Raw genomic sequence first — 14,725 nt, 5'->3', positions numbered from 1 at the left:
TGCATTTAATTTTTAAAAGGGAAGTGAAAATTCTGGCCACACCAGAGAGGGGAGCATGCAAGCCCGAAACCTGTTCCAAACGCAACCATTGTTTTTAGGGGTGGGATGGGGTGGGGTGGGGGGAGTGAGGGTGCTTTCGATATAGTTCTGCAGGTTTTCAGTGTGGTTCAATTTGAACTGGGGAAAGTTAGCTGTGGGGGCTGCCTATTGACCACCACCTGTGACGTCGCAGCACGCACACACACGCGCCGCATTTCTGGAGCAGTTTTGAGACTGTTTTAAAACTTCCCTATTAGTCTTGTTTTGTTTTTAGTTGTTTGGGTTAATGTGAAGGATGATGTATAAACAAACGTACATGCATGCTTCAAAAAGGAAGGCAGCGTGCCTGGCACACCAAGAGAGTGGCAAGAAAAACAGACAGCCAATTCAGCGCTTGGTCTGTTGAACTGAACATCTGTCACACGCATTTCAACATAGGGAGCCGCCTTATACCGAATCAGGCCATGGGCCATTCTAGCTCAGTATTGCCAATACTGATAGACAGTGGCTCCCCTTGGATCCCTTCCCCGCCCTACCCAGAGACGCTGGGGATTGAACCTGGGACCTTGTGCACGCAAAGCGGGTGCTGTGCCACTGAGCTACGGCCCCTCCCCAAGCAGAGTTGCAGCTCTGCAACTCTCACGCTCTGCGTGAGGAACGGTGACCACCCTTATATCCTTAACCTCTGTCTCTGCTCATAGTTGCCCTTCTCTTTATGAAATGGAATGGTCATGATTTGCAGCACCAAGTCAGTTAATGATAACGAGGGAATATATGGACTGGAAAGATCTTAAAGTGCTGCAGACTTCATAAATGGGATTTTTTTTTAATCAGGTGGGGTTTTTTTCAGTTTGATTTTCTATTGTAATGTGTCTTGGAGACTTTTTTGTTAAAAAGTGACCAAGATGTTTGGAACAGACTGTTGTGGGAGGGGGTAGAGCCTCCTTCATGAGAGATTTTAAGCAGAGGCCAGGTGGCCACCTGTCATGAGTGCTGTAATAGTGGATTTCCTGCATTGGCAGTGGGCTGGACTAGATCAGCCTTCCCCAGCCTGGTGCCCTCTCCAGATGTGTTGGACTGCAACTCCCAGCATCCCCAGCTAGCCAGCATGGCCATTGGCCAATGGCCATGCTGGCTGGCTAGTGATGCTGGGAGGTGCAGTCCAACACATCTGGAGAGGGCACCAGGCTGGGAAAGGGTAGGTAAAACGATCTTTGATGTTGCTTCAAACGCTATGATTCCATGATTTGTATATACACGAAATGCTGCTGTTCAGGCAGCATCCTATTTGCCTACAGTCCGTTTCCCACATGAGCAACATGCATTTTCTTTCTCCTCAATGCCACTGACTTTAGGCCATAGAAAAGCACCTTGTGAAAAAGTCAGCCAGCGGACTGACTTACATTGCAGAGTGGCGAGGAGGCATTTTGGACCACAAGATGGGCCACCTGGCCTGCTTCTCCGGTGGCATGATAGCCCTGGGAGCGGAGCATGCCGCAGAAGAAGAGCAGAAGCAGCACTATATGGACCTGGCTGCAGAAATCACACACACCTGCCACGAGTCTTACGCCCGCTCAGGTAAACACGAGACCTGTCCTGAAGAGGAGTGGCGCGAAGCGTTCCTTCCCTTTAAGACGGCCCAGCCAACTTTTGCCCATGGCCATTTGGAAAAGCCGCTCCCACCCACCCATCACCCCCAGCTGATGCTATAAGGCTACCTCTAAACTGCACCACTCCTTTCATGAATGTGCCTGCCTTGTAGCGCCCTCAGTGTGCTCTGTACATAAATAAGCAAAAAGGGCAAGTCCCTGGCCCAAGGAGCCTCCTTTCGAAACTTCAGCAGGAGCGGGGGGGGACACACCAAAGGACAGGAAAAGGGTGTGGTAGCAAAGGATGGATGTGCTGACGTGTGCTTAGGTTTCATCCCAGTGGGAATGAGGGCCTAAGGGGTGAGGCTAGCAGCTTCATGGACAAGGCGGGTTTGACAAGTAGCCTTTTGCAGGTGCAAAGGAGTTCCACTTCGAAGAGACACAGACAAACACCAGAAGAGTAACTAAAAAGTGCATGAGAGATCCCTCCGTAGCTGAGGTAGAACTGGAAGAGCAAACACTGCAGACAGGGATATAAAGGAAAGCAAGGCAGAAAGCGTGGGCATGGGCATGAGAAGGCTGTAATGACAGTTTCTCCCCTATAGAGCTGGAAAGGGGGGGGTGATCAATACTGGGCATGGTAGCATTGTTTGGACATGGCATTGGACCCTCCATGGTGGCCAGGACACACAGAAACTGCATCAGAAAGTGGTCCGGTGTAGTGCAGTGCTCTCACCTTGTACCTTTCCGGGTGTGCATCAGTCAGTGCTTAGTGCTCATTTGAGGCCACTGCAAGGCACATCAAGGGGCAGTCACGGAAGGATTCCCCCCCTCCCTCCCTCAGCTACGTGTGTTTAAACGTGTGTGCCCTGTTCACAGCTGATGCTCAGGACTGGCTTAGAGAGTTTCCTGCCCTAATTGGAGCAAAGGTTGGGGGCTGGCGGTACAGCCTGCCACACAAACTTAGGGAGCAATCGTATCTCCCCTAGAGGGTGTTTCTTGTTTCCTGGCTCTGCGCTCTTAGACAGGGCTCGGAGCCAGGAAACTGCGCTCCTTCCTCCCCCTCGTGGCCAGCGTGGAGAGGACCGTACCGGCTGCCTCTCTGCCCTCGGGAAGTGGAGTGTGGAAACGGGGGGGGGGGGGGGAGGCCAGGGTGGCTGGTTTACGCCTTTTTCTAATGTTTCCAGCATCCTTTCCTCCCCTTCCCCAAAGCTTCCGCTAGACAGGCAAAATAGCCTGTCCAGCTAAAATATAGCACGGGAAGCACGAGGCGCCTCCCTCTCTGCATAGGATACCCATAAGCCTCTGAGTTTGGGGGCTTGTGAGGGCGCAACCCATAGGATGGAGCCCTTAGAGTATGCTCAGAACCCTCTGCACTAGGGGGCAGCTTGTAGCCAGAGGTAGCCTTGCTGGAAGCAGCGTGGGCCCTTGGCTCTGTACATGGCGCCATGATAGCAGGCTTCTCTTGAATTGCGCTGCCGTAGGGGACTACCTGGTCTGCCTGCGTGGTCGAGCCTCGCTGACATAAGGGATGTGTATATTTCACGCATTCTTTTTGCAGAATTCAGCCTTTCTTCACCCAGGTTCTGGACTGCAGTAGTGGAGAGGTACTGAATGCACACAGTCTACTCAAACATCTCCCTGCCCCCTGCCTTCAGTAAGGGCAGGGCCACGCTTTACACAGCAACAGTGTTTGCTGTATAGACACACTGCTGCCACCCACAGGGAGCCATAAGGCAAGGTGGTGGAATCAGGAGTCGGAGCCAAAGAAGGCACCGAAACACACCATAACCAGGAAGACTGTTGTTGGTCTGGCAAAGTCCCAGCCCAAACGCGGCGCTGTTTTATAGCCCTTCCTGTCCATGAGTGCCCACTGGCCAGGCGGGGCCAGTCCCGAGCCGGAGAATTCTTCACTGCCCACAAAGATGCTCCAAACCGTGGTTTTGCTGGCTCATCACATGGAGCACCTGTGGACTGAGCTGTGGATTCCCAGTTCTAGCCCCAATGACTCCCGGTACTGTGGAGGATATGTGTCCTGAAGCCCCTTAATTGGGTCAGGGCTCCCAGGTAGTACATGAACACGTGTGTGGAAAGGCAGATGTCTGCCATCCACATATGCTGACAAACGCACCAGCACAAGGCTCGCGCCTGCACAGCCATGTTTGTGGCGCTTCCCTTGGTAGCAGTCCATTCATAAGCTGTCTAGTACAGCGGCTGACTCCACAAGGCCAGGCAGAGAAGGCAACCTGCTGGCAGCACTGACTTGTCCCACTGTGTGGGCTAGCAAGGCATGCTGTCTCGAGTTAAGGGTTTTAGAGGTTTTGAAATACTCAGCAGGTCCCGGAGTGCTTGGTGCTTCGTATCTAGAGGTGCCCCCCAGGCCGTCTTCCCTGGGAGAAGGGAAAAGCAGTTGAGCATCAGCCCAGAACACAAGCATGCAAGCCAGGATGACAGACACCGCTGGGACTGGTGTTGTCCTTTTGCTACACCAAAGGTGAAAAGTGGCTCGAGATAGTTGCTGCTAAAGTGGCTATTCGATCAAGGGGGCTTGACTTCTTGTTTTGTTTGCTAACCATCTTCCCAATGCATTCAGCTGGGCTTGGCAGTGATCTCATTTGCCCTGGGCAGGTCAGAGCATTGCAGCCTTCAAAGTGAAAACAGGAACCTGTCCCAGAGATGAAAACAGGTGCAGGAGTGTCAAAGACATTGCCAGTTCCCATAATAACCGTAGTTTCCTTGGGGCTAAAGATCGGTGTCATTTCCCCCTCGAAGCTGGGGGCACTCCCACCAGGGTCAACATTTCACTCTGAGGGCTTCCTAGGGGTCTGAAAAACATATTTCCCATTCTTTAGTTGTCAATGTGTCTGTGTTTTTAGGAGCCCCACCATCACCACACACACAGAGCTTAATAAACACTTCAGCTTACTAGGATGTGACAAGCATCAAAGTCCCAGGTTCCTCTGAAAGCCTCATGTCTAATGTATTCCTTTGCTAGATACCAAGCTGGGCCCAGAAGCATTTCGCTTTGATTCCGGCACTGAAGCCGTAGCCACCCGACTCAGTGATCGCTATTACATTCTGCGCCCCGAGGTTGTCGAAAGTTACCTGTACATGTGGAGGTTGACACACGATCCCAAGTACCGGCAGTGGGGCTGGGAAGCTGTACAGGTATGGTCTGAGAAACAGCCACAATGCAGATCTCTTAAAAAGACAGGAGGACTACAAGGGGGAAAATACTGGAATGCAGCTGTTTTGGCAGCAACGTCGCCTGGATGCTACCTTATTAACTGAGGGAACACATGAGGCCAGTTCCGGAGCAAATGGCTAGCGTGGAAGCAGCTGTAGTCAGGAAGCCGAGCTGAGGTCATTTCCAAGAAACAGACAGGGTGGAGGAGAGGAGTAGGTAGCACGCAGCAGAGCTGGCAGGACCAAGGAGCACTGGAGCAAGGTGAGGGACTGCGAGCTTCACACAGGACAGGAGCACTTTCGTTGTACCATTCTGCCAATAGCAGGAAGGCACTAATTCTTATTCTGCTAGCAAATGAAGCTTGCATTTTGCGAGCACAGATGGAGGCTTCTGGCTGCCACCGGTAGTGCCTCCTCCCCTATAGCTGTCTGAAAAGGCAGTGGAACCCTCCATGTTCCAGCTTGCTTTTGGCTGAATTGCTGCCCTCTATTATGACGTCCACTTCATGCCCCATCAACAGCTTGGTTATGGCCTGCTTATTCATTCGCTTACAGGTATATTACGAGTATTTCTCAATTTGTTTAGTGCCCTGAAATTTGACACATCCTTAGCCCTGGGTATCCCAGTTACTCAAAGCATCTGAGAAATGGTCATCTTTATATTTCTCTCCTAAAACAGGGGACTGCAAGTATGCCTCACTTGACTAAACTACTCCCTATGCTAGCTAGGGGGCTGAAATTTGGTATAGCCATATTCCAAGATACCCTGACTACTGGAAAAGTCAGAGGAGTGGAGTGGGGTGGGGTGGGGCATTTGTCAATCTCTCCTGCAAAAATGCAGGACTGAGCGTACCAGCAAATGATTAGGCTACTTCCAGGCCTACCTGGACAGCTGAAATTTGGCACATACATTGTTCCAAGATGCTTTGATTAGTCAAAAGTTCTGAAATTGGGACATCTGTAAGTCACTCTGTACATTTCTTGCACCCCGAAATGGTTGCAGTACTTCTAGAAAGTTGAAATTCAGAACAAATGAAGCCTAAGATGGCTTTGTAGCAAAGCCTGAAACTGGAACATGAAGGGTTGGATCCAGATTTAGTCATACCTAGAGTAGACTCATTGAAATCAATGGGACTTGAGTTAGTCCCATTGATTTCAGTGGATCTGCCTTTGTTGTTGTTCAGTCGTTAAGTCGTGTCCGACTCTTCGTGACCCCGTGGACCATAGCACGCCAGGCCTTCCTGTCCTCCACTCTCTGTCCCCTTCTCCTTTTGCCTTCAATCTTTCCCAGCATCAGGGTCTTTTCCAGTGAGTTTTCTCTTTGCATTTGGTGGCCAAAATATTTGAGCTTCAGCTTCAGTATCTGTCCTTCCAGTGAGCACTCAGGGTTGATTTCCTTTAGGATTGACTGATTTGACCTCCTTGCCGTCCAGGGGACTCGTAAGAGTCTTCTCCAGCACCACAGTTCAAAAGCATCGATTCTTTGGCGCTCAGCCTTCCTTATAGTCCAGCTGTCACAGCCATATGTTACTACTGGGAAAACCATAGCTTTGATTAGATGGACCTTTGTCAGCAAGGTGATGTCTCTGCTTCTTACTATGCTGTCTAGGTTTGCCATAGCTTTCCTCCCAAGGAGCAAGCGTCTTTTAATTCCATGGCTACAGTCACCGTCTGTGGTGATCTTGGAGCCCAAGAAAATAAAATCTGTCACTGCTTCCATTTCTTCCCCTTCTATATGCCAGGAAGTGATAGGGCCAGATGCCATGATCTTAGTTTTTTTAATGTTGAGTTTCAAACCAGCTTTTGCACTCTCCTCTTTCACCCTCAACAAGAGGCTCTTTAGATCCTCTTCACTTTCTGCCATTAGGGTGGTATCGTCTGCATATCTGAGGTTGTTGATAATTCTCCCGGCAATCTTAATTCCGACCTGTGATTCATCCAACCCGGCGTTTCTCATGATATACTCTGCATATAAGTTAAATAAGCAGGGCGACAATATACAGCCTTGTCGTACTCCTTTCCCAATTTTGAACCAATTGGTTGTTCCATGTCCGGTTCTTTCTGTTGCTTCTTGACCCTTGTACAGGTTTCTCAGGAGACAGGTAAGGTGGTCTGGTAGTCCCATCTCTTTAAGAATTTGCCACAGTTTGTTGTGATCCACACAATCAAAGGCTTTAGCGTAGTCAATGAAGCAGAAATAGATGCTTTTCTGGAATTCTCTTGCTTTCTCCATGATGCAGCGAATGTTGGCGATTTGATCTCTAGTTCCTCTGCCTCTTCGAAACCCAGCTTGTACTTCCGGTAGTTCTCGGTTCTAGGGATGGACGAAAGTCCCTTACCTGATCCCGATGCTTGCTTCGCGGTGGGGGGGAGGCGCTCCGTCCCTCCCCCCGAAATTCTGGCCGGGGGGGGAGGCGCCCCGTCCCTCCCCGCCAAAATTCTGGCTGGGGGGAGGTGCCCCGTCCCTCCCCGCCAAAATTCTGGCTGGGGGGGAGGCGCCCCGTCCCTCTGGCCGTGAAACCTCATCGTCTGCCGGGATGCAAATGGCGGCAGCCGTAGCCGCCGCCGTTTGCGTCCCTGTAGTCAGCCGTGATAGGCTACGTAAATGTTTATGTAGCCTATCACGGCTGACTTTGGGGGGGGGGGAAGCACGTATGCAAATGGCGGTGCCCATGGGCGCCGCCATTTGCGTTTCTTATTTTGGCACGTGTAGTCTATGTAAACATTTACGTAGACTACGGCGAAAATAAGGGCAACGCTATTTGCGTTCCCCTTATTTTCGCCGTAGTCTATGTAAATGCTTACTTAGACTTGTTGTTGTTGTTCAGTCATTCAGTCGTGTCCGACTCTTCGTGACCCCATGGACCATAGCACGCCAGGCCTTCCTGTCCTGCGCTCTCTCCCGGAGCGTGCTCAAGTTCATATTCATTGCATCCGTGATGCTATCTAGCCATCTCATCCTCTGCCGTCCCCTTCTCCTATTGCCCTCAGTCCTTCCCAGTATCAGGGTCTTTTCCAGGGAGTTTTCTCTTCGCATTAGGTGGCCAAAATATTGGAGCTTCAGCTTCATTATCTGTCCTTCCAATGAGCAGTCAGGGTTGATTTCCTTTAGGATGGACTGATTTGACCTCCTTGCAGTCCAGGGGACTCGTAAGAGTCTTCTCCAGCACCACAGTTCGAAAGCATCAATTCTTCGGCGCTCAGCCTTCCTTATAGTCCAGTTCTCACAGCCATACATTACTACTGGGAAAACCATAGCTTTGATTAGACGGACCTTTGTCGGCAAGGTGATGTCTCTGCTTCTTACTATGCTGTCTAGGTTGGCCATAGCTTTCCTCCCAAGGAGCAAGCGTCTTTTAATTTCATGGCTACAGTCACCGTCTGCGGTGATCTTGGAGCCCAAGAAAGTAAAATCTGTCACTGCTTCCATTTCTTCCCCTTCTATATGCCAGGAAGTGATAGGGCCAGATGCCATGATCTTAGTTTTTTTAATGTTGAGTTTCAAACCAGCTTTTGCACTCTCCTCTTTCACCCTCAACAAGAGGCTCTTGAGATCCTCTTCGCTTTCTGCCATTAGGGTGGTATCGTCTGCATATCGGAGGTTGTTGATAATTCTCCCGGCAATCTTAATTCCGACCTCTGATTCATCCAACCCGGCATTTCTCATGATGTACTCTGCATATAAGTTAAATAAGCAGGGTGACAATATGCAGCCTTGTCGTACTCCTTTCCCAATTTTGAACCAATCGGTTGTTCCATCTCTGGTTCTTACTGTTGCTTCTTGACTCTCGTACAGGTTTCTCAGGAGACAGGTAAGGTGGTCTGGTACTCCCATCACTTTAAGAATTTGCCACAGTTTGTTGTGATCCACACAATCAAAGGCTTTAGTGTAGTCAATGAAGCAGAAACAGACGTTTTTCTAGAATTCTCTTGCTTTCTCCATGATGCAGCGAATGTTGACGATTTGATCTCTAGTTCCTCTGCCTCTTCGAAACCCAGCTTGTACTTCCGGTAGTTCTCGGTTCGCATACTGCTGAAGCCTAGCTTGTAGGATTTTGAGCATCACCTTGCTGGCATGTGAAATGAGCGCAATGGTGCGGTAGTTTGAACACTCTTTGGCGTTGCCCTTCTTTGGAATTGGAATGTAAACTGACCTTTTCCAGTCTTGTGGCCACTGTTGAGTGTTCCAGATTTGTTGGCATATTGAATGCAGTACTTTAACAGCATCATCTTTTAGGATTTTAAATAGCTCGGCTGGAATACTGTCATCTCCGCTGGCTTTGTTGTTAGTAATGTTTCCTAAGGCCCACTTGACTTCACTCTTTAGGATGTCCGGCTCAAGTTCCGTGACCGCACTATCATGGCTATCAGGGACATTAAGATCTTTCCTGTATAGTTCTTCTGTGTATTCTTTCCACCTCTTCTTAATCTCATCTGCTTCTGTTAGTTCCCTGCCTTCTTTGTCCTTTATCATGCCCGTCTTTGCACAAAACGTTCCCTTGAGATCTCCGATTTTCTTGAAAAGATCTCTAGTCTTTCCCATTCTACTGTTTTCCTCGATTTCTTTGTATTGTTCATTTAAGAAGGCCTTCTTGTCTCTCCTTGCTATTCTCTGGAACTCTGCATTCAGTTGGGTATATCTTCCCCTTTCTCCCTTGCTTTTCGCTTCCCTTCTTTCCTCAGCTACTTGTAAAGCCTCATCAGACAGCCACTTTGCTTTCTTGCATTTCTTTTTCTTTGGGATGGATTGAGTTGCTACCTCCTGAACAATGTTACGGACCTCCGTCCATAGTTCCTCAGGCACTCTGTCTATCAGGTCTAATCCCTTAAATCTATTCCTCACCTCCACTGTATATTCATAAGGGATATGATTTAGGTCATACCTGAATGGTTTACTGGTTTTCCCTATGTTCTTCAATTTAAGCCGAAATTTTGCAAGAAGCAGCTCATGATCTGAGCCACAGTCAGCTCCAGGTCTTGTTTTCACTGACAGGATAGAGCTTCTCCATCTTTGGCTGCAAAGGACATAATCAATCTGATTTCGATATTGACCATCTGGTGATGTCCATGTGTAGAGTCGCCTCTTGTGCTGTTGGAAAAGAGTGTTTGCTATGATCAGCATGTTCTCTTGGCAAAACTCCCAAATCAAAGTGTTTAATTTGTAACAGAAGCTTCCATTTCAACACAGAACATGTCTAGCAAGTGTGCAGCGAGCAGGGTGGGGGGAAATACTGGGCTGTGAAGGGTTCTTTTGCCTTCACCCATACTTCTGTTTTGGGGAGAGGGGACACAAGTGGCTAAAGTCCAGGGTGTTTCTTGTTTTGTTTTTCTCCGTGGCAAGGCTCAAACCCACAGACATGACAAGCAGTCATCAAGAAGGGGTTGCCTCTGAGCATCTGCAGACGGTTTCTCCCCCTCACCCCCACCACTGGATAACTAAAATCAAGCCTACACACAGTGGAGGCTGGTGGTTCCGATATCAGTGGGGCGGTGAATCCACTCTTGGTTTCATTCAGAACCAGTCAGAACTCTAAAGGAGCTATGGATAGCTCCTTTAGAATTCTGACTGAAACCCGGAGGCCACCAGCCTCCACTGCCTACATGCATCTAGCAGGGTTGGGGAGAAGCTTGCACATCAGAGGGCACAGCTGCATAGCAGGTTCATTCCCCATCACCTTGCTTTTTAGAAGTGGAGCAGTGAGAGACACTCTGATTGCAAGGACTATTTGACACGGGGCCAGTGTTAGAATCCCAAATTCCAGACTTGGCGCCAAATGTGGAAGCAGATTTGCATAATGCGATTAAGACCCATATTTCATTTATTAAGTTTGGATTTTATTCCTTACTGCTGAGTTTGGACTTCTTGATCTCATTAACGTTGTCGTCGTCACAGATTTGAGATGGAAGCTTAGGACTCAGTGATGCCTACAGGCAAGGAAGGGCTCTTGCGCAGCTCCTGTTAATTGCAATGAGGTGGGAGTGCGAGAACCCTCTGCGGGCTTCTGCTCCATGGCTCAGAGCTTTCTCTTCCCCACTCTGCTGTCCTTAACAGCGCCCCGCCCCCGAGTCTGCCGCTCACAGCAATGACTTCACCTTGCCTCCTTGTAGAGCCGCCTCTGATAGCGAGCATACAAACAGCCTGCTGGGTCAGTCCAGTATCGTGTTTCCCACAGTGGCCAACCAGATGCCCATTTGAAGGCCGACATCTAATGTACTGGTGGTTATATTTATCAGCCAACCTTCATTCAGTTGAAAAGTATTTCAGGAAAGGATTTCTCTGCTCAGTTGTTTGTTTGTTTATTATTTATTTGTTTGTTTGTTTAAATTTTATCCCACCTTTCCTCCAAGGAGCCCAAGGCAGCGAACATGATCTTCCTCCTCCTCCTCACAACAGCCCTGTGAGTCAGGTTAGGCTGAGAGTCAGTAACTGGCCCAAAGTCAGCCAGTGACCTTCATAGCCAAGTGGGGACTAGCACCCAGGTTCCAGTCCAACACTGTAACTGCTACACCACACTGGCTCCCAGTCTTCTGACAGCTATTACCAAAGACTGGGTGTAACAGAAAATGCCGGCCATCCAAGTGTCCCATCCCTCCAATTAATCAAGGCGAGCTTATTTTCTTGGACCACTGGGTAATAGTCACCAGCTTTTCCATGGGAACCCTGCCTCTATAAAATCTGAATCATGCTCATACACCTGCATAGGTAAAACACAACTGATTGTGCTTAGTTACTTGTTTGCTGCTCTGCCATTGCTGGAAGAGATATGACATTCTACCTCCCATTTGCTGCCCAAACCAGGCACTCGAGAAATACTGCCGAGTAGAAGGGGGTTTCTCCGGGATCCGTGACGTTTATACCACCAACCCGAGTCATGACAACATGCAACAGAGTTTTTTCCTGGCAGAGACATTAAAGTAAGTCGTGAGCATTTCTAACATCTCTGAATGGAAAGAGGCTTAGGGTGGCTATTTTTGTAAAAGGAGTGTGGGGTGGGGAATCAACAGTGGTTTCATCTTAAATAGAGCAGGAATCTCTGTGGTGCCATTGCACAAGTTTAAGGGATCAAGTGTTTTTTGGGTTTTTTTTAATTTCTATACCGCCCAATAGCCGAAGCTCTCTGGGCGGTTCACAAAAATTAAAACCAAACAACACACAATAAAACAATTTAAAATATGTAGAACATTAAAACCACAATATAACAATACAACCACAATAAAACCTAGCAGCAGTGCAGGAGTTTAAAATACAGATTTAAAACAGCAAAGCTAAAAACTTAGAAAGCTAAAAAGCTAAAATGCCTGGGAAAATAAAAAGATCTTCACCTGGCGCCGAAAGGAATACAATGTAGGTGCCAGGCGAACCTCACTAGGGAGCTCATTCCAGAGCTGGGGTGCCACAGCAGAAAAAGCCCTCCTCCTAGTAGCCACCCGCCTCACTTCCTTTGGCAGGGGCTCATGGAGAAGGGCCGCTGACGATGATCTTAAGGTCCGGGCAGGCACATATGGGAGGAGGCGATCCTTCAGGTAACCTGGCCCCAAGCCGTTAAGGGCTTTAAATATTAATACCAGCACTTTGAATCGGGCCCAGAAATGGACTGGCAGCCAGTGCAGCTGGAAAAGTACTGGCGTAATATGAGCTCGCAGGCCAGTCCCTGTTAACAATCTTGCTGCCCTATTTTGGACCAGCTGAAGTTTCCGTACCGTTTTCAAAGGCAGCCCCACGTATAACGCATTGCAGTAATCCAGACGAGAAGTTATCAGAGCATGGATAACTGTAGCAAGGCTATCTCTGTCCAGATAAGGGCATAGTTGGTATACTAGCCTAAGCTGATAAAAAGTGCTCCGTGCCACTGAGTTCACCTGTGCCTCAAGTGACAGTTCTGGATCCAAGAGCACCCCCAAACTACGAACCTGATCCTTTAGGGGGAGTGCAGTCCCCTCCAGAACAGGTTGAATATCACCTAGCCGGGCAGACGAACCACCCACTAACAGTACCTCCATCTTGTCTGGATTGAGTTTCAGTTTATTGGCCCTCATCCAGTCCATTACCGTGCCCAGGCACTGATTCAGAACAGCCACTGCCTCACCTGGTTTTGATGAGAAAGAGAGGTAGAGCTGGGTGTCATCTGCATATTGATGGCACCTCAGCCCACACCTCCGGATAACCTCCCCCAGCGGTTTCATGTAGATGTTAAACAGCATAGGGGATAAAACAGAGCCCTGTGGAACCCCACGGCACAATTGCCATGGCACAGAGCAATAATCCCCCAGCAACACCTTCTGGAATTGGCCATCCAAGTAGAAGCGGAACCACTGTAGTGCAGCGCCTCCAACTCCCAACCCAGACAACCTATCCAGAAGGATACCATGGTCGATGGTATCGAAAGCCACTGAAAGGTCCAGGAGAATCAACAGGGTCGCACTCCCCCTGTCTCTCTCCCAGCAGAGGTCATCCCACAGGACGACCAAGGCAGTTTCCATTCCAAAACTAGGCCTGAAGCCCGATTGAAATGGATCCAGATAATCCGTTTCATTCAACAGTGCCTGGAGCTGTCCTACAGCCACCCGCTCAAGCACCTTGCCCAGAAATGACCAGAAGTTGGTCATTTCTGTCTTGGAATGTACTTTGTAATCAGTTCCTGGGGTTAGCTAAGGTTCTTTGTCAATTCGCTTTTCTAATGGCCTCTGTTGAATGGAACTACTGGAGGGATCAGTGCCATGTTCTTCTTTTGAAACTGGCCGGGCGGGGGGGTACTTTTGCATATTCATCACTTGGGAGGTGTAGAGGCAAAATGTAAAAAGACGGCTCAAAGCGCATTCACGCTGCCTCTTTGCGGTTGTAGCAGACCAGCAAACCGAGCATTGGTTAGATGCCTTCCGCGCTTTGACCCGCTGCCCCATCGTCACCCCTTTTCCACCCACTGGAGGAAGGGCCCCGCAGCCAGGTGCCTGAGAACGTTGCGCTGCGTTCGTCTCGGGCGCCTGGTTGCAGGCAGCTGATGTTCCCCGCCCGCTCACCTGCTTTCTCACTGCTGCACTCCCACTGCTGCTGCCACCGCCACCTCCTGCTGGGAAAGAAAACGCTCTGCGGCTGAGTGCCCGAGAGGGAAGTGGCGCCACCTCCTCCCATCTCGGGCAACCGGCTGTAGAGCACTTGGCTCTTCCGCAGCAGGAGGAGGGGGCAACGAGGGGGCAACTAGCCCATGGGGGAAAGAGCACAGCCCATTTATGTACATTCGGAAAGAGGCACATTGCACTGTGATCACACTTTGCGTGATTCCTTCATATTTCCTGTGTGCACACCCTTAATTTCTCACCGCTTGCTGATGCACGATGAGATGGCAGAACTGTGACCTAACCCAAAGTTACTTAGGGAGAAAATGGTCCAACAAGCCATCTGAAATGACCATGCTAGCCTTGGACTGCATCTCCCATCATCTCTCTCTTGCTCCCCTTTTCTGCCACCTCTTCTTCCCCCCTTTCTCCCCCTCTTTCCAACCCCCCCTTTCCTTTCTCTCCCTCTCCCTCCCCATCCAGCAGGCTGCCAGAGGAGGGACAGATTCCTCTTGCAAGAGGTCGCTCGCTAGCAGAGGGCTTTTGAAATTAGGCTGAGGGGTGCAAGTTGCCCACCCTTGTCTAAATGTACTCAGTCATGCAATCAAATCAGGAGGCTGAAGAAAGTTAATGGGGGGTGTCTTAGTCTGTTGATTTTCAGACTTGTACTTCCTGGAACTGTAGCCACTTTGACTTGTCTGCTTAGGAACGTCTGTGCATCTGAGTTCTGCAAAGGACTCTGGGACGTGTTCTGCAGCGCGCGCACAGTTCCTACAGGATACTAGCCAGACTTCATGGTCACTCTCCATGAAGTGAAAGTGCACCCTAAAACACCACCCATGCTCCCTTGCAGCTGC

At 49.5% G+C, this 14,725-nt stretch overlaps 1 protein-coding gene across 1 annotated transcript in view; it reads left to right on the top strand.

Annotated features, from left to right (window-relative positions):
• The window catches only part of MAN1C1 (mannosidase alpha class 1C member 1), a 201,414-nt gene that overhangs the window by 176,185 nt on the left and 10,504 nt on the right, over positions 1–14,725 (top strand). Inside the window, exons 9-11 of the mRNA XM_084815837.1 lie at positions 1,395–1,617; positions 4,624–4,796; positions 11,614–11,729. Of these exons, the coding sequence (XP_084671963.1) occupies positions 1,395–1,617; positions 4,624–4,796; positions 11,614–11,729 (512 nt within the window). The remainder of the gene's footprint in view (positions 1–1,394; positions 1,618–4,623; positions 4,797–11,613; positions 11,730–14,725) is intronic.

Source organism: Heloderma suspectum, chromosome 10, assembly GCF_057233095.1.
Source record: "Heloderma suspectum isolate Gila_16-S chromosome 10, 16-S_ref, whole genome shotgun sequence".
NCBI lineage: Eukaryota > Metazoa > Chordata > Lepidosauria > Squamata > Helodermatidae > Heloderma > Heloderma suspectum.
Note: the sequence above shows the minus strand (reverse complement) of the source record. Positions and strands in the feature narration are given on the sequence as shown.